The sequence below is a fragment of the Trichechus manatus genome, unplaced genomic scaffold, assembly GCF_000243295.1.
Source record: "Trichechus manatus latirostris isolate Lorelei unplaced genomic scaffold, TriManLat1.0 scaffold00007, whole genome shotgun sequence".
NCBI classification, from domain to species: Eukaryota; Metazoa; Chordata; class Mammalia; order Sirenia; family Trichechidae; genus Trichechus; species Trichechus manatus.
Genome location: NW_004443943.1, coordinates 29,925,737 through 29,945,392, shown reverse-complemented (window position 1 = coordinate 29,945,392; position 19,656 = coordinate 29,925,737). Strand labels below are relative to the sequence as shown.

At 46.9% G+C, this 19,656-nt stretch overlaps 1 protein-coding gene across 1 annotated transcript in view; it reads right to left on the bottom strand.

Annotated features, from left to right (window-relative positions):
- Positions 1 to 529: 529 nt before the first annotated feature.
- The window catches only part of PDCD11 (programmed cell death 11), a 40,605-nt gene continuing 21,478 nt past the window's right edge, over positions 530 to 19,656 (bottom strand). Inside the window, exons 16-36 of the mRNA XM_004370104.3 lie at positions 19,167 to 19,337; positions 18,810 to 19,029; positions 17,836 to 17,985; positions 17,303 to 17,418; positions 15,423 to 15,964; positions 14,429 to 14,491; positions 13,481 to 13,589; positions 11,867 to 11,956; positions 11,555 to 11,657; positions 10,945 to 11,122; positions 8,676 to 8,732; positions 7,814 to 7,936; positions 7,091 to 7,213; positions 6,209 to 6,506; positions 5,867 to 5,983; positions 4,853 to 5,002; positions 4,407 to 4,654; positions 3,508 to 3,676; positions 2,758 to 2,911; positions 2,086 to 2,251; positions 530 to 1,335 (exon numbers count right to left, since the gene is read on the bottom strand). Of these exons, the coding sequence (XP_004370161.1) occupies positions 1,164 to 1,335; positions 2,086 to 2,251; positions 2,758 to 2,911; positions 3,508 to 3,676; positions 4,407 to 4,654; positions 4,853 to 5,002; positions 5,867 to 5,983; positions 6,209 to 6,506; positions 7,091 to 7,213; positions 7,814 to 7,936; positions 8,676 to 8,732; positions 10,945 to 11,122; positions 11,555 to 11,657; positions 11,867 to 11,956; positions 13,481 to 13,589; positions 14,429 to 14,491; positions 15,423 to 15,964; positions 17,303 to 17,418; positions 17,836 to 17,985; positions 18,810 to 19,029; positions 19,167 to 19,337 (3,519 nt within the window). The 3' untranslated portion in view covers positions 530 to 1,163. The remainder of the gene's footprint in view (positions 1,336 to 2,085; positions 2,252 to 2,757; positions 2,912 to 3,507; positions 3,677 to 4,406; positions 4,655 to 4,852; positions 5,003 to 5,866; positions 5,984 to 6,208; positions 6,507 to 7,090; positions 7,214 to 7,813; positions 7,937 to 8,675; positions 8,733 to 10,944; positions 11,123 to 11,554; positions 11,658 to 11,866; positions 11,957 to 13,480; positions 13,590 to 14,428; positions 14,492 to 15,422; positions 15,965 to 17,302; positions 17,419 to 17,835; positions 17,986 to 18,809; positions 19,030 to 19,166; positions 19,338 to 19,656) is intronic.

Below are 19,656 nucleotides of genomic sequence, written 5' to 3'. Positions count from 1 at the left end.
TCTCAAACCTTCACTCCTCTCCCTGTCCCTGTCCTGCTTCCTGGCACATGACTCAGTCATTTCCCATGGAAAAATTCTCCAGCTCTCAGGACATTTCAGATGCTGCCAAAGAAAACATTCAATTCCCTCGAGACAAAGCCAAAAAGAGAACTGGCTTCACAAACTAGCTGTGTTGGCCTCCAAGAACTTTGGAATGTAAAGGAATACATTATCAAAGGGGGTGGTGAGGGCCGTTGCACAGAAGTTTGGGGTGCCAGTGGACCCCGTCATGTGTCCCTGCACTCATGAAGCCTATCAATTCACCCTGCCCAGAAAGCTCTCCCCATAGGAGCTGTAAGGAGCACAGAAACTGTGTGATGCTCCCCAAAGTCACAAAGCAAGTCAGCCTCAGGGTTGACGAAGGAGATTAATGTTGTGCAGCGACTTCCTACCTGCCATGCTCTGTGACATAACACACATTTTCTCATTTAATCCATACAATAACCCTTGAGGGAGGAATTTTGAAGTCCATTTTACAAATGAAGAAACAGTCTTGGAGAAGTTAGGTATCTGGTCAAGCTGGGCCTGGGATGAGTCATCAGGTGGGCTAAACCAATACCTGTGGCTTACCTCTTAGCCACCCAGGTTTCCCAATTTTCCCTCTTGGGCTCTGCCTTGGTCCTCCTGCCCCAGCCAGACAACCCCCACAAAAAGGCTCAAGGTACTAGCTGAGCTGAGGCCAAGAGAATGCCCAGAGACTCCGAGATCAGACCTGGGAACAGGGAGGGTGGGCCCTGATGATGCCTCTGGCTGGACCAAGAGCTGGCCAGGGACATAGGGGAATCCTGGCCCCAAGAGCCTCAGGAGTCAGCCCCTCCACTCCTGCTCCTCAGGGAACTCCCAGGAAGGAGGGACACAGTTCTTCTGGGAGCCTTAGAGCCTGTCTGCCTGCAACCACTCAGCAGCCTCAGAAAAAAAAGATGAAATAAATTGGTACTCAAAACAAAAAGGAATTAAAAGAAATCTCAAATTCTTTTTCATCCTGACAGGATTACTCAAAGGCTGCTACAAAAAAGCAGCACTTAAATACTGTTCTCAGGCAACAGAACATCTCACCTGCCCAGGCGCCTGAGGCAGGGCAGGGCAGGGCAGCTCCTGAGTGCCCCTCAGGGGCCAGGCAGCCACTAGTCCTCCAACACTGAGCTCTTAGCCTCCACGTACTCCAGGGCCTTCGCCTTCACTGCCTGCACATCCTTCTCGGTGCCGTGCTGCTTCTCATAGTCCAGGTAGCGCTTGAAGAAGAATTTCATTCGCTTGGGGGCCAGGCTCAGGTGAATGACCCGCTCAAAGATGTCCCTGTGAAGAAGAGCAGGGCATCAGCCTCATGGTCGCAAGCCACATGATTCCTGGCTGGCACACACACATAAACTCTGCTCTGAGTCCCAGGCCCTTTGCCGCTAAGCACTCCCACTTCTACCTTTATTTTCACTACCATTATTGATTTCCATGACAACCTTGGGAAAAGAGGTAACAACACCTCATTTTCCAGATGAGCAGAACGATACCCAAAGATGTCAAGAGACTTACTTGCCTGAAGCCACAGAGTGAATCAGGACAAAGCTACCGGGTTGGGGATAATGAGGTGTGGCTCTGGAGAAAAGCACTGCCTTAAAGCTACTGAAGCACCTTGGGTCCTCCAAGGCACCTCCTATTCTTTCTGGACCTCAGTCTACCTATGGCTAACCCTCCCTGCCTTGTGAAAACGCAGGGGGCAAAAGCGAGAGGATGTCTGTGAGAGTGAGTTCCCTATAATGAGAGCCAGGCACAGTGCTAATTAGGAGAGAACCCAAGTCTCCCGGCTCCCAGACCAGGGGCCGGGCCACTTCCCGCCCACGGTTCCAGACACAGACCAGGCAGAGGCCAGCCTCTGAGGCAGAAAAAGAAGCTGAAAAAATGAGCACCATAGGACCTAATGCGTCATGTCAAAACTGTTTCCAGATGAGTAAGAGAACTGGAGATGCCGGGCGCTGCTCTAGGGTGAAAAACAAGCTTGGTCAGTGCCCTCGTCCCCCGGCAGGGAATCCAGCCTGCTGTCTTCCCCCTCACCGGACTTCCTTCTGGCTGCCATGCTTGATGCTCATGTCGATGTACACCGACCACACATCCGTGCGCTTTGGGTAGGTGCTCAGTGTGTTCTCGAAAATGGCTTTGGCCCGCTCCACGTCCCCCAGCTGGAACTCAAGCTGGGCAAACTTGGCAATCACATCCACATCTGCAGGGAGAGGGCAGCTCAGAAACAGTAAGCAGACAGGCCCTTCTCACAACACAATGGGCTAAAGGGACAAGAGTGAGTCGGGCTCCCTGCTGTTGGGTCCCAAGACCCAGGTTATGACAAGCGGAACAAAGCCTCAACAGGACAGTGGGTGGCTTTAGGGCCAAAGGCCAGTACACAGATGGGCACCGACCTGAGACTCCCACCACAGACACCCTACCCTCTGGGCCCAGAAGAGGTGGTGGTGGTGGGGGTACCCCAAGGGCAACAGAATTAGTGCTATTTGGCTTTTGTTCCTCCATTCTTTGGCGTTCTTTCTGGCATTTGAAATGCAACGAGCATTCTTATGCTCACGAGCATACGATCAAGAGAGATAACTGTGTACCCCCGACAAGGCTGTCCTAACTGAGGCAACACCACTGTGGATGAAAAGACGCCCAATCCCTACTCCCAGATCCAAGAGAGCCACTCAGGAACTGGGCCAGCTGGTGGGAATGGGCACTTACGCTCCTTCTTAGGCAAGCACTCAAGGGCTCGCTGTAGCATGCGGTGACTGGCACCAGCGTGGCCCCTCCGCAGAAGGAAGGAGCCGTATTTGATCCAGACAGCTTTCTCCTGCCGGAAACGCTTCAGCATCCGGTTGTAGAGTTCACCAGCTTCCTGTAGGAAAGGATAAGGTAAGCTGAGGAGATAACTACAATGGGGCAGCAATAGGGACTGGCAGTGACGCTCATGAGAGTCTAGATGGGCTCACAGACTCCAAATAAGTATCTGGGCCTAATTCTAGATATCCAAGGGAGGGCTCAAGACAAAGCAGAACACATAAAATGATGTGGGGTCATCCTACTAATCCTGTGCCAATAAAGGGGTTCTGAGACTAGAGGAAGAAATGTGACAATGACAAAAGGGCATGGGAGAGATGGAAAAGAGGGCAGTGGGCTGAGATGTCACCTTCTGTCCATAATGCTCCATCAGCAGCCCAAGAGATACACTCAGGGGTCCACTGGCCCTTCACTTCCACTGCTACCACAACCCTCGTCTTCACCCCACCTCCTCAAGTGGATATGAAAGACAGAACTTCCTTCACTTGGAAGATGAGGAAGCTGGGCCCAGACATCCCATAGCAATCCTGAGGCAGGACTGGATCCTGAGCCCCAGGCCTCTTCCCCGAGAATGCTGCCTCTGTGATTCCCAGGAGTTAGGTTCTGGGAGGCCGAGGACCCTCTAGCAGCTGCCCACCTGGCCTAGACCCTTACCTGGAATTTCTCTGACTTGGTGTAGATGTCAGCCAGGTGCAGAAAGACTTTGAGAGGCTCGTTGTACTGCACAGCCCGCTCAAAGACCTTAGTCAGTGACTCCTGAGAGCCATACATGTTCTCCAGGTTCAGCAGTGCCACCCACACATTCAGCTTCTCCTGCTCCTCTCTAAGGAAGAGCAGTCAGCACATAAGCTCCACCAGCCCAGCCCAACAAGCCCCCCACTCCCATCCAGGATCAGTGACTGGAACCACTTCTATGTCCCCAGTCCCCACCCCCGAGTGCAGGCACTGAGTGGCCCTGTCCCCACTGCAGCTCACACAGAAGCAGAAGCCCTCCTCACCCCCAACTCCTGGGCGGGAGGCTCCCTGGTTCCTGCCTCCTTTCTTGGGAAGGAAGCCTACAAAATCTCAAACTAGCCTGAGGTTCAGGCTAGAAAGAGCAGGATCTTGGGTCTAGTTATCTCCCCAAACCAAGAGACTGAGGCAAAAGATCTGCCATCTCTCTTCAGCAAACTAACTTGACTTTCTGAATGGAAAATTTAGGGTTTCCACAAAGGTAACCCTAAATGTGCAGAGTTTTTTTCCTGCTCTGCTTCTGCTCCAAACTGGGTACCTTATTTAAGTGTGGGGACTCTTGTAAATGTTACCTGTAGCTATTTCAGTGAGGAGGACTATAAAATATAAATGAGCAGAAGATCTATTTCACAGATGGTCACACCTATGAGAGAAAGCCTGAGAACCCATGGGCCCCTGGTGGCAGCCACCCAAACTGTAGTCAGCCTGCTTAGTAGGAAATGACCCATAGGTAGCAAACTCTGCAAGCCCAGACCCTGAGGAGACAGGTCATTTCCATCAAGAGGCCCCTCTCTAGAGCAGGGAGGAGGTAGAATCTAGACCTGAAGGAGATGGTCTTGAGAGCCCGCTCGGCCACGGCACGGGCCTTCTCGATCTCCGTGGCCTGCAGGTGGAAGGCCATGTACTGCAGCCACAGGATGGAGCTGTTGGGGGAACTAAGAACGAGTCGGTCAAAGTCATCTGCTGACTCTGGCTGCCACCCAGGGTCCATCAGGGCCTCCTCAATGCGGGACAGCTCTTTCTCTGCATTCTGCTTCTCCAACGCCTTTTCCTTCTTGCTTTTCTTCTTCTGGTAGGGAAGGCAGAAAAGTGAGTGAGTGGTGTGCTCCTTAGACCCTGGGGGAGGCTGGTGGAGCTGAGTAGGGGCAGGGCAGTCTCTGGGCTCTATCAGTCCTCCCTGGAAGAGACACCAAGGCTAGGACAGAGCACAGGAGACTGGCACCAAGGGCTCCCTGAGAAAAGGACAAAGCCCTGGAAAATACAGCACCGTGGCTTCATGTGGCCTCTCATCCTCCTCGCTGTCTGAGCTCTCTCCTCGAGGTGGCAGGGCCGGAGTGAGTGAGTCTAGCCCCACATCCCACATGAAGCCTGAAGACAGCTGCAGCCGGGGCACTTCTGTCAGCTTGGTCGGCTTCTCCTGGAGGATCACAGAGGTGTGTGCGGAAAGCATTCGGCTCCGGGGCCCGTTTCCCAGCCCCACCCCATCTGGAGGAACACGGACTCCCATTTTGCCCAAGACACTTGCTCTCCTCTCAGCACAGGTTAGGCGTAAATTTTATAGCAGTGACGTAAAAGTTTTCTTTGTAAGTAAATTTACTTAGGTAACAAATTTTAAAAGTATATATACATACATAAGCTGGGACAGAGATATGACAAAAAAGCTGAGGGTTGTTGAGCTGCAAGTACTTAAAGTGCAGGGAGCCCTGCCCAGGTGTAAGCCCTTCCAACCCAGTCCTCTCAGCTCAAGTATTCCCACTGCCATCGTGTTGATTCTGACTCACAGCAACCCTATAGGAAAGAAGTGAACTGCCCCATAGGGTTTCCAAGGCTATAATCTTTATGGAAGCTGACTGCCACATCTTTCTCCTGCAGAGCGGCTAGTGGGTTTGAACCACTGACTTTTCAGTAGCAATTGAGTGCTTAACCACTGTGCCACCAAGGCTCCTTTGCTCAGGTGTTACCACCCCATTTTTCAGAGCAGAATGCAGGCTCAGAAAGGCTAAGCCTCCTCTTTATCGGCCCCACCTCACTAATTTATTTCAGTTCCACTCAATAAACATTTACTAGAATTTATTTTATGCAGCCCACTCAATGGGTGAAACAGGGTCCCTGTCCCCAAGGAGCTTATGATCAACTGAGGAAACTAACAGTCCCACCATCTCCTATTTTACAGGAAATGAGGCAAAAGAGGACGGTGCCTCGATAGACCAGTTCTTAGGTGGGACACCAAGGACTTCCCTCCCCCAGAGCAGCTGTTCCTCCTCCACTCAATGTCCCTCACCTTGGGCAGCACAGTCATCTCTTCTGTCTCCTCTTCTCCTTCCCGGTAATACACTTCAACACCACTGTCGTCCTCCTCTGACAGACCAGCTTTCTTTTGCTTCTTGTTCACTCTTTCCTGAGGTGACAGGTGGGAAAATTGCTGAGCCACCCTTCCTGCCCAGGAGGACCTCTGGCAGCCCCGAGGCCAATACCCTCCCCTCTGCTCCTCCTGGCCCCACCCAGGGCCCAGCCCCCAGACTCAGGTTGCTCTCACTCCAAGCGAAGGCTAGCAGACTGCCTGGATGGCTTTTACAATGTTTTCCCTTTTCAGATGAGGAGAGGCCACCTCTGAGGGGCCTACCTGCTCACTCCCAGACTCCGGGCGTCCCCGCTTGCCCTGCTTCTTCACTTGTGGCTGCCGGGGCTCGCTCTTCTCCTTGCTGGGCCACTTCACCTCCTCCTGCCCTTTCTGGTTCTTCTTCTCTTTCCTTTCCTGGTTCTTCTTCGCCGCATTCCCTTTTTGGTCTCCCCTCTCCGCCTCTGTTTCCCTCTCCTCTTCCTCCAGAAGTGGCAGTCCTACAGAGGCAGGAAGCACATCTGGCTTCCCAGTGTCGCTGGGAAGGAACGACAGCCTCACCAGGCTCCTCTTGTGGTTCAGGCTGTGACAGGGAGCGAGGGAGGGTGGGAAATGAGACAACATAAAAAGTACACAGCGGGGAGAGGGGAAGGGGCATGACTGCTCACTGGTTGGGGTGATGAAAATGTTTTGGAGCTAGATAGCGGTGATGGTTGCACAACACTGTGAATGTACTAAATGCCACAGCTGTACACTTTAAAATAGTGAATTTTATGTTGAGTGAATTTCACCTAAATAAAAAAAAAAAAGGACAAAGGATGCACCAAGCAGCCAAGCCTTCCCTCCCCTTACCAGCCCACAATTCTGGGCCTTGTTCCTTCTGCCTGGGGAAGGCACTCACCATTCTTAGGAATAATGTGAACATTTTATAAGGGACAGCTGTGATGCCTCCCGCTCCAGCCCCAACAACAGGGGCCTCTCCAGAGGAGTCTCCACATTTGCTTTTAGGAGACAGGCTGGGGCTGAGGTAGAAGAGGTTTTCATTCATCTAAACACTACGTTCACTACTATCTAAGCCATTTTATTTAAAGTTTACCTCCAAAAGCTCTTCCCAGGGCTCCCAAAGAAGGAGGTCTGATTCACATCACAGAGAGAGAAGACACCTACCTTAGGATCTTGGCTGTGAGCAGCTTCCCTTCTGGGAGGTATTTACTATAAAGGGCTTTCTTAGACGGCCTGTACTGGGAGACATGGGAGTACCGGGCCAAACCCACAACCGAGGGGCCAAGACTGAAAGGAGAGAGACAAGGGTCCTGAGATCATAAATACAGTAACAATCCTCGTCAAGCCCAGGGACTCCACTTTCACAGGGACCCAGGTTTTGACAAGGATTTAGAACAGACAAAATTTCCTAGCATTCAACAGAATAAAGAGAGCTTTTTAAACTGGAAAAAATGATGAAGATATGATTGAAGGATTTTTTTTTTTTTTTTTGCCCCCACATCATAGCATCACGATATGTAAGTTGTAAACTGCTGGAAACATAATGCAGGGAAGGCTGTACTACCTGGTGGTTATGAAAATTATGTGATCTCCCAGAACATTTACAAATCATGATCAAACACTAAATCAAAGAAAATCTAAATTCATTTAAAACTGAAATTTGACATGCCGTGTTCTGTTCAAAAGACCAAACAAGAAATACTTTAAAACTTTGTTAAAAGTATAAAAAAACTTGGACTTTTAAAAACTGGTAGAAACTTCTAGACTCTCCTTCCTTCATACCCTCTTCAAAGAAGTTGACTGAGGGACGCTGTGGGCCCCAGCCCAGCACAGGTCCGGAGAAGGCACTAGGGACGGGCCAGGCTCACTCAGCCCTGCCTCACTCACCTGAAGAGCACACCGTGCGGCTCAACGGCCTTCACGTAGCCCCGTAGGAGCTGCCCCTCCTTAATGTCCTGGATGGAGTTAATCTCAGGATCTTCTATTTTGCTTTTTGTCTCCGGGTTTGTTCTAAAGGAATAAAAAAGGCTCACACACTCATTCCTAACCCCTTTTTCCCACTCCCCTGCCAACACACCTGCCAATAATCATACTTTGTATATAAGAACATGGCCTTGGACCTGTCAGTAGGATGTAACCTTCAGAGCCCAACCCTACTCTCTCCTGAAGTCCTGCCAGCCAGGACATACATGTGCAAGTCATCTATGCAGAAACACGGAGAGGCGGACCAAGGCAGAGACGGGTCAAGCCCAAAACGATGGCCTTATAAACGTCCATTTCTAACTGTGGAGTAAGCTGACCACACACCTATCCACTCCACGTCACACTCACCCCCACTATCTGTGGAGCAAGCTGACCACACACCAATCCACTCCATGCCACACTTTCCCCCACTATCCGTGCAGCAAGATGACTACATGTCAATCCATTCCATGCCACATTTGCCCACACTATGGAACCCTGGGGGCTAAATCATCTGCCCTCACCAGGGCCACCATCTTGCAACCTTAAACACCTGCTTTTGAATGTTTGAAGCCTTTCCTGGGGAAATAACAGCCTGAGCAGATGGGGCTCTTCTAGGAACCTGAATGTCCTCAGCTTTTCTGGATAAAAGAGGTGCAGGGTATGGAGTGGATGATGAGAGAATAAAGGTTGGAAGCCCAAAGTCCTGTGTCAGACACAGGTAGCATTCCCTCAGTCCTCTGAGTGGGTCCTCTTTCCTTCTGCCCCCAACAACACAGATACCCACCTGGACGATCTCAGTGACAAAGTCAACACATGGTCTGCAGTGGACAAGACACAACACCTGAAATGAGAACAGAAGAGAAGGAAATGCTGAATTCTGAGCATCTCTGGAGACAGCAAAGGGCCTTAGCTTCCTTTCCACAAGTCTGACCAACAGACAAGAGCTAGGTTCTAGTCATGAGACCTGGGTTCTGGTTCTTTACTCTGTTGATAACCTGTTGAGGAACTCTGGACAAGTCGCTTCATCTCTCTGGGCCTCAGTTAACTAGTCTATCAAGTAAAAATAACTCTACCTACTTTCATAGCCAAGGAAGGTGTTGGGAGAAGGACTAAGAGAGACATGAAAGCCCTCTAGAAAATCCAGCATGTTTAAGAAATGAGACCAGCCCTGCGTCAGGTCCTGGGAGTTTCTGATCTCAGTGGAGCAAAAGACTAACCCTCAGGAAACCATTACCAAGTATGACCTAGGTACTACTGACAGCACACAGGAGTTCAGAAGACAGAGAACAGTGAAGCCTGAGCACAAGGAGGGACAGCAGAGTTTATGCCTGTGTTGGATTCCCAAACTTACTTCATCTAAAATGATGATTAGGAGTCCAAAGCAGCTGTTTAAAAGCAAACAGGTACATAATCATAGAGGTAGAAAGTATCTCAGCAACGACACAGTCCAAATGTTTCCCACCACAGACGTCTGCCTTTTACAACATGACAATACAGACCTTCGAGCTGGAAGTCTCAAGGGATCTTCTACCTTGAGGCAAGTTAATATATTATTCATACTTGACAGATAAGAGAATTGCAGTTTAATGCCACTCACAGGTTTGGCCATAACAAAATGTATTTCAAATAAATAATTTGCTGAAAAGCACAACCTCATTTTGTAAGCCTCAAGAGACAAAACAGAGATGATTCTGGATTTTTATAGGACTCATACTTTTTCTTCTGCCAAGTCCTGGATATTTTTGTGCTGTTTAGCTCTGATAAGTGTTTGAGAATTTAGGCAGGTATCTGGGTGGCCGGGACATTTGAGATGGGAAGGGGCAATTTCTCTGCCTCCTGAAGGCATCTACTCCACCATTAGCGAACTCTGATGCTTAGAAAAGTCTTTATTGTATCAAACTGACATCTGCCTCTTCAATGCTAGTTTATCCAAGATATAAAATGGTTTCAAACTTTAACTGAGATGGGTTCATTTTTGTGCATGTGAAATAGTTCATAAATAAAGCCCCCTAACTGCAAAAAGTCACTGTCCTTTTAAAGAGCACACCTACAGATGACTAAAAATATTTTAAAAAGATGAACGCTTCAATATAAAAACCAGCAAGTGACTCAGACAAGGAAAGCACAGAACAAATGTAAACAGCTAATAAACATGAAAAACGACCAATACAAGAAATGCAAATTAAAATGAGATATCAACTTTTGCCTACCCAATGGCTAAGATTAAAAATTAATTATTATCCAGTGTCAGTGTGAGAAATGGACAGCCATATTTACTGTTAATGGGAATATAAATTAGCACACGTCTTTTCAGAGGGCAATTTTACAAAAGCAATCAAAAATTTAAATGTATACATCATTTCACCCACCAATTTCACTTCTAGGAATTTATTTCACAGATATACTTGCACTAGCATGCAAATATATGTACAAAGATATTCACTTCAACATTATTATCCATCAACAGAGGATTGGTTAAATAAATCATGATTAAAAAAACACATAATGAGATACTATACAACTGTTAAAATTAAGGTTAAAAAAAAAAAGAACAAAGCAGATTTAGATATACTAGCATGGGAAAGGAGCCCTGGTGGCACATTGGTTAAGAGCTCACCTGCTAACCAAAAGGTCGGCAGTTGGAATCCACCAGACGCTCCTTGGAAACCCTATGGAGCAGTTCTACTCTGTCCTATAGGGTCGCTATGAGTCGGAATTGACTCAAAGGCACAAAACAAACAGAAGCAAGGGAAAAGAAAAAGTCTGATAAAATGCTAAGAGAAAAAGCAAGTTGCAGAACAATATATAAAACCAAATTTTATTATTAGATTAAAACAAAATTATACCCATATATATATATATACACTAAAGTCTTGAAAAATAAAGAACAAAGTATATAATGCCATAAAATGATGGAGAAAAAAAGATAAATTTTCATCTTTCGATTTTTTTTTATCCCAAACCATGTATTACCTCTATTAAAAAAAAAAAAAAAAAAAAAAAATTCCACCAGTTCTACAGATAGCTGAAAAGAGGAAGAAAACATGTCTTACCTAACAATCTTTTGGGGGACAAAGTCTTCCAGGGGTGTCTCAGAGTAAGAGTCGCTCACATGAAATATACTGGCTCTTCCAAACTTCCCAAAGGGGAAGGAGACAGTCAGCCCCTCATTGGGAGTCACCTTCACCACTCGGCCCATGGCCACTTCCCCTTTCTGAAGCTTGTGAGGACCTAGTGGGAGATTGGGGAGGAAGAATCTGATTCAAGGGAACAGAAAATGAGCCAAGAAAGAAGCTGGAATGCTGTCCATCCACAGGCTGTGCAGGGCAAGCAGAGGCTGCCCAGGCTGAGTGGGCTGGAATGACCATGAAGACCCCCAGTACCACACTGAGCAGCCAAGAAGTCCAGGGCCATGTGGTGGACAACCCTTTCTAAGGGACCTGAGAAAGCAACCATGTATGTAAAGCTGTCTCAGAGAGCAGTGGAGTAACACCAGCCATAGAGCGAAGACCCAAGAGAAAAACTGTCCCAAGAAGGCACCAAATTAGGCTTTCTGAGGACTCCAACCCCAAAGGCATCCGTCTACCTGGGCAATGACTGAAGACCCCTTCCTACACCTTCCCCTCTTCCCTTCCCTGACCAGGCATTGTTTCATCACCACACCTATCAGTGATAGACACAAGAAGGCCTTTGAGGAATCTGGACCAACCACGGTGGCCCTCAGGGCCTGGCCAATCCGGAACTTCTTATCTGGATGTTTCAGAACCTGGAAGGACAAGAAAATTCCTATGGGTTTTGAAGAAAGGTCTGTCATTTACCCAAAACCACAGCATTTAAGTCGCCATAGCATGTATCTCCCAAGCCAATACCTAAAATAAGTGCACAGTTCCTTGTTCCCACTGTGAACACACACACTAGACACAGAACCAAGTCTAGGGAGCCTCGATCTCCTCTCCAGATATCAAGTACACTGACCTTGAAGCTAAGAGAAGTGAGTAACAAGGGAATTCTCCCTCGGATGTCCGGAGCAATCTCCACTTCAAGCCATTTCTTAACCACGTTGTACTGTGGGGGAAAAGAGAAACAGAACAGACGACATACAAACATCTCTTTTGTTCCCTCTGTTAAAACAATGACTCTCCTAAGATCACAGGGCTGAAAGGGTCCTAATCCCACATTTTGCCAAGGAACAGGAATCTACCCCTACACCCTACTGTGGTACCCAACCTCTGGGCTTTTCACTAGCATCCCTCCCAATGCCTCAGCTGATTAGGAGGCAAAGAGGACCAATCCTCCTGACCTCTGTACCTTTCTCCAAACTCACCTATGCCCAGTGATTGTTAACCATCTCCAGAAGCCAACATCTTATTTTTAAACCAACTTAGATTTTGATCCTTCCCTGCTTACAGTACCCTGTCCTGAACACACATCCCAATTTTCAAGTCCATTCATGGCATCACAGTGATAAATTAATGCCAGGCCCTGCCTTCAAGGAGATTAGTCTCCAAAGAGTAAGTCAAATGAGCATGCAAATAACTAGAGCAGCAAGCAATGTGTAGGAGGTACAAATGCTGTTAAGGGTCTGTAAGAGGCACTGACGGGCATCTGTGCTGAACCTTGAAGGGTAACAGGCTACTTCAGGTGTGGCAACCAGTGTGAATAAAGACAGGAAGGAAAGAAAATACAAAAGGTACTCTGAGTGACTGGTATACAAGGTGCATGAGGTCAGATTATGAAGAGCCTTAAAAGGCACTCTAAGAAATCTGGAGTTTATATCTATAGACAATGGGTAACTAACGGGATCAAGCATCAGCTACATGTTCTGACAGATGCCTGTGGAGAGGAATGTGGCAACAACAAAGACGAGTTATCCCTCAAGGTCAAGCCCAGTCCAACCTCATCTATAACACGTTCCAACTTGAACAGTTCATACTGATCGCTTCCCTTTTTGAATTCCTGTTTCACTTAGGGTTACAGCACACACTCTGGTACCCGACTGCTTATTGTTTTGCTTTGCAGCTGAACTTTATGGAAGGTTGCTGTTGTTGGGTGCCATCAAGTCGATTTTTGACTCATAGTGACCCCATGTGACAGAGTAGAACTGCCTCGTAGGGTTTTCTTGGCTGTAATCTTTATGGAAGCAGATCACCAGGCCTCTCTCCCATGGAGCCATCTAGTGGGTTGGAACCACCAACCTTTCAGCTAGCAGCCTAGCGCTTATCCGCTTGCGCCACCAGGGCGCCCTTTATGAAAGGTAAGAATGTAAAATCCAGCACTGCGTTTAAGTCTTTTCCTACAATACATTTTTCTTTCCTTTTGTAAACTTAAAATAACTTGAGTTTAGTTTAAAATCTACAAACATAATGAATTAGGAGTTGCCTGCTAATTGTTTCATAAGCCATGACTTTAGCTGCCCAATCAGACCAGAAGAAGTTTTCTAGAAGCAGAGGCCATGTATCATATCCCACAAACCCAGCATGGTAGCAAACACAGACTTGAATGCCCAGTGCTAATGGCCTTTGTCTCGTTTTTCCCCTCTTTTGTTCTGAAAGAAGGAAGTACTAATATTCCAAGATGTGTGCTACTCACCCTCTTCAAGAAGCAAGTCACTGTCTGGCCACCCTGGTACTGTTTAATCTTCTCCGAGGGGCTAACAGAGTGAGTGTTGAGAGCAGTGTGGCCATCCTTCTCCAGCTCACTGTTGGCAGAAAGGCAACGGAAAGAGGAAACCAACCTCTGGATAAGGCTTCTACTTTGAATTCATCTCCCCACAAGTGGCCATTTTTTCAGAGGATTTTAAGCAGTTTGACCCATGGGACCATCTACTTCTGCTCCCTCCATAAGAAAACCTGGCTCTCGGGATTGACAGGCATCTAGCTACACATGACTGGAAGAACGGCTCTGCAGGGTCAGCCCTGGGGTCCATCCTTTTCAGAAACAATTCATTTCTATTCTGATCCCTTCAGGACGTGGACAAAAGGTTAACCTCTGAAAATTACTACAGAGGCCTTTCCATAGCATCCCTAGGCACAAAAGACTAACAACCAGGATGAGAAAATGACCCCAGACAAACTAGATCCACTACACGGAACTAGGGAATTCTCCCCCACCCAGAATCCCTCATGGCACACTCCTCTCTGTAGAATCCTCCAGAGCACCACCTGAAATTCCAGCTCAGCATTCAGTGACCAAGCAGCAGTCCGCACTGAAAGAACAGCTATTCATGGCTACATGTAGCTTATTTAGGGAATTACTGAGTTCTAGAAATTTGAGTTGAGAGCAGAAACGTTTATCTTTAGTAGATGCTGACAAACAGAGCTGAAATCAGCCTTTACACTGATACTTAAAACTCTGTATAAAGCTTTTACTTTAATTTTCATACAATTCCTCTAACTAGTCACATGAGAAATAAGACAAATTGGACACAAACAGTTGAAATAAGTCGCAACACTGGCTGAATCAAGATTAGAATGGAGGTTTCCTGATTCCAAGGCCCTGTCTCTTCCCGTGAGACAATGCTGCTAGAATTGCCCTCACCTTGGTCGAACACTCAGCTCTGGGATGGTTCGAATAAATCTGGGGTGACTTATTGGAAGAAACCTGGAGAAACAAGTAAGATCGAATCATTTATTCTCAGTAACACTATTATCTGGAGATAAGGACCTCTCTCTACTCCACCCCAAGCCAAGCTTACTGAAGAAAACCACCCTGCTCCATCACATCACCACCCACTGGCCGGGAGACGTGTCTTGAGGGTTTCCACTCTCATCCTTTGCACTAAACGTTAAGAACCTGGTTCAACTTATTTTTTAGGAATGTCATATTAGAACCTGAAAAGAATGTTCCTTACAGATTATATACTCCAGCACTTTCATTTTAAAGATGAGGAAACAGGTCTAGTGACGATAAATGACTTACTGAAGATGCCACAGTTAGTGACCGACATTAATATGCAAATTTTGGCAAAACTTTGAATTCTTTATTTTTTTCGCTGTTATATCAAGAATTTTTCCTACAATGATACGTGCTGTAACTAGATTTAAAGTAAGTGAGTATAACTAAGGAGTGTGGTTGAGAATGTACTATAGTAAGTGCTGATATATACAAAGCAATAAGCATGTACCAGGCAACTAACAGGCACATTACATGGCACATGCTCTCTTTCAATCTTTGCGATGACCCTACAAGGTAGTCACTAACACTACTCTCACTTTACAAATTAGGAAAATAAAACTTAGAGAGTTAAATAATTACTAGCACATGGTCACATCATTTTTAAGCGGCAAATCGCAAATTCAAACCCAGATCTGACTCTAAACCTATGCTCTTAACCACTATACTATGTTCCATTTTTAAAAAGAATGATGAAATAATATTCTTTGGTAAATACTTGTTGTTAAAGAATGTTATTTATACACAACTTTTTGGAATCTGCCTATGTTCCCATTCCTTCTCACACAATTACAAAAATTTTCCCTCAAAGCCTGAGGCTGACCAGTTCCCATAGCCCATCCCTCCAAAGCCTCCATACTTGAATGTCTTCACGTCTCGCCCTCCAATCACCCGGGCAGTGACTATCCTCCCAACTTTCAGCTTGCTAGTAGGAGAGGTGCCCTCTGGAACATCATCTAGGATGTGGGAGGCATGGATACAGCCAATGACACCATCTTCCAGGGTCACAACCACATGGGTCGCCTTAATAGACTTGACAGTTCCTGTGACCATGTCCCCAATGGACAGGGTGTGCTTCTTTACAGTCCCTACAACCAGAGCTGGATCCGCTTCCTCATCTTCGTCCACCGTCTCAGACTCCTTCTGGGTCTGTCTCATGGTCCTCTTAGCAGCTGGCCCCTCAACAGCCAAAAGAAGACCAGTCACTCCCGGTTTTGTGGTCTTGAGGGTTAGGGAGACACCCTGTCCCACCTGTAACTTCTCTGAGTCAAAGCGGAAGGTGTCATTGAGGTGAGAGGTCAGAGAGAAAGCTGCCAGCTGGCCAGTCTCTACCAAGGAGGCGATGGCAAAGGACTGCTCCAAGTGCTGCACAGTCGCCTGGTGTTCACTGCCTTTCTTCAGCTGGAAAACAGAGAAGATCCACCATTCCCACTTTCCTTACAGAACATGGTCACTCATTCATGGCCCCATTGGGCCAGCGGTGGTGAGACAGGGAAACCCTCTGGAGTCCAGGGGACCCAAAGCTGGTCTGAGCTGTAATGAACTAGTCTTCACTCTCTAGTTAGACCTAGCCTTCCTCTTCTGTAAACTGAAGTGGCTTGACTAAACTCACAGCTCCACATCAAAATCACCGGAAGTTAGTTTTTGTTTTGTTTTGAATTCAGATTCCTAGGCCCTACCCTAGAGCTAGTGAATCAGAATTCAAAAAGGTATTTCGGTGATTGTGATGCACAGCCAGGTGATTTCCAATAGCTCCCCAGCTTTAAGACATTGGGGTTCCTAACTCTCTTAGTCTTGCAGCTCTCCACCCAATTTATTCACTCTTTCAATTATTCAACGAATACAGTCATTACTGAGAACTTACTGGGTACAAGACACTACGCCTACCTTCCCCCAAATCCAAATTCTGAGAGACTAGTATTGTTTTCTATTCTCTCCTTGTCTCTCTTAGAACTAAAAGCTAAGGGTTATATCTATATAATTCTCTGTACTATACTCTGTGTGATTAGGTGCTTAATAAGTGTTCTAGATGATGACCAGATACATATATTACCCAAAGAAAAATACTGATTTTGAGATTTCCCTCAAACCTACTCTTCTGTACATGGAATTATACAGAAGGCAAGATAAGAGAGGGTGTGGATGAGCAGCCTTAAGGCCACAACTACCTGCAAACAGGTTTTGTTTGGTTCATACAGTGTTTTTTTAAAAAATAATTTATCAGTTTCCTGTTTTGCTGCATACTTCTCAATCATAATAAAATAAATTATAAAAAGTAAATAAATAAATTCATTTCCAACATTTATAAATGAAAATATTTTTTAAAAAATTCTGCCTTCTCTTAAAAAGCAAAGACTTAGCTACACTGGACCCTGATATTCCCGCCTGGCAACACCCAGATGAAGCCGAGTAGTCTCTGCCCTTCGCGGGCAGGGCATGGATTCTCCAGCTTGTCAGCATCCCAGTTCCCACTCCCTAACTCACCTGCCCACTTCACCCATTTACAATACCTGTTCGGCCCTAAAGAGAGAGTGACCATATGATTTATCATCTGCACCAGAGCCCAAGTCAGTGCTATTAATAACCACACCAGGACAAGAGGCACAAACTGGGACTGTCCCAGACAAATCCAGGCATAGGGTCACCCTATCTGCAGGCATCTGAGCCAAGTGTGCGGTGCTGAATGGGTGGAATGTGAAAGCAGGGGGATGGAAGAATAGAAGTCATCAGCAAGCTTACCTTTTTATGTTTTCTATTCACCAAATCTTGGCAAAGGGAAACATGTACTTCCAACTTCAGCATGTCAACATTTAAGATAACAACCTTCTTTTTCTGCCCAGATTCTACCTCCTGCCCTGCAGTGCAGAACCAAACACAGCATTATCACTCTCCTGGGGCAGGGTGAAGGGAGGACATCACCTCTCCTGCGAACAGATGCTACCTCCAAGAGCCCTGCAAGCCCTTAGGCTTTTCCAAGAAAGGAAAGAGGACATATGTCCTAGGTCTATGTGGGCCACAGCTAGGAAAACCAAGGGCTACCCTACATAGTTCAAGCTCAGGTCGATCCTACTTCATGCAACCTAATATATAAAAATCTAGACTTATTCAATTATGACAGTAGAATGCTATCAGTTGTCTTGATTTATACTCCCACAAGGCAGGCATGCCAACAATTTCTATGTATTTGGAAATTCTGTATCCAGGAGAGGGAGCAACGGGCAATGGGCTTCCCCACTAACCATGATGGGCAGACAGAAGATGCCACCACTCACCTGCCCGATGATATTTGCTGGCTCTCAGGACTAAGCCTGGCACTGGGCCCCCACTGAACACCACAGAACCATCTTCCAACACCTCCTGTACTTCTAGGTCAAGGATCATTCCTGGGGTCATCTCAGCCAGCGTCTGGATCAACACAGAGTCTGTCAGACAGACCCAAAGGAAACAGGGATTAGGAAGAGAAACAACACTCTTACCATTCTTTTCCATTTAAATGTACTGTCACCATGAAGGGCAGTGGAGCATTGGAACACTGTCAAGGTAAAATCACTTTTTACAAAAACATCTAGTATCCACGAAAACTCTTGTCAGAGGTAGAGACTTATACCCCTTGCTGATCCCACCTGGCCACGATTTGTGAAAATAGCCAACAAATATCAGAAGCACAAGCTCTCCTCTGGTTTCTGAATTTTCTTTCGTTTTGAGAATCTACCCTCTCAAGCCTCTTACTCCCAGATCCCCATTAGGGTTCCAACAATCCTAAACAATGGTGCAAAGTCTAAGAGGGTCAGAATAATAACCCCTCACAAAGTTCTCTAGCAGGTTCCCGTTCCATTTTATCATCCAATATATATTTGTTGAATAAAGGAACGACAAATGAAATGAATGAATTCACAGCAAAGGCACACCTGAGGCCACAGAAGCAAGGGAAATATGGGTTCTGGACTGGGAGAGGAACAACGAGGAACTTCTGGGATGCTGGTAGATCTTTATCTTAATCTGGGTGATACTTAAACAGGTGTGGTCATTTTATCAACATTTACTGAGCTGCACACTTAACGATTCATGCATTTTATGTATGTCATACTTCCATGAAAAAAAATTTACCAAAAAAAAATTTTTTTTCCCTGGGGAGCCCACCAAGTCATCCCAATAACAGACAGGCTCAATTTATACATACACTGCCCACCCAACCCTCCTCCTCTGCCCTCCTGCCCCCGCCAGACAGTGCCCTGAGGCACCCCACCTCGGTTGCTCATGAGGCTGCGCACTCCCTGCAGCTCCTCCAGGCACTGGCTCAGAAGGAGGAGACTGGTGGTACCCAAGTCCCCCAGAGTGCAGTCCGACAGCCGCAATGACAGCAGCATCCGCTGCTTCTCCTCGTCCACATTCGTCACCTTTGCAACTACTGTCTGCCCCTCGACAAAGTGGTCACTTGGGGAGGTCACAAATTTGTCACTCATGACCTGAAGGGAAGAGGGGACAGAAAATGGGAAAAGGAAGTACCCTGCCCCTTCCCACCAAGCCCAGGTTCCATGACCCCATTCTCTTCCTCAGAGGGCCTCTAAGGAGACAGTGCCTACGTGCAGGCCACTCAACTTACAGCTTTGGGCGCCAGTCCACTAAGACCTGAGGGGAACTGTACGAACACTCCATAGTCCTTGATGCTCTTCACAAACCCAATAAGCAACATTCCAGGATGGATTTCTGAGAAGCTCTTGGGATCCTGGCCACCTTCTACTGTAGAGACCAAGGCTGGCTTCCTGCAAAGGAGCTAGTGGCACTTCATCAAGGAATGCTCCAGGAATGACAGATGCCCATTGCTCCCATCTCATTCTCCATGCCACGCTTCTGCTACTACAATGACTCTCTAAGTGTGGTGCCCAGACCAGCAGTATCACCATCACCTGGAACTTGCTGGAGATGCAAATTCTCAAGAACCACCCCAGACCTACTGAATTAGAAACTCTGGGGGTTGGGCCCAGCAATCCGTGGTTAAACAGGCCCTCCAGGTGATTCTGATGAACGCTAGTTTCAGAATCACCGTTTTATTCCCTTCCTTACTAACTCATCTGCAGATTACTGGGGGGGGG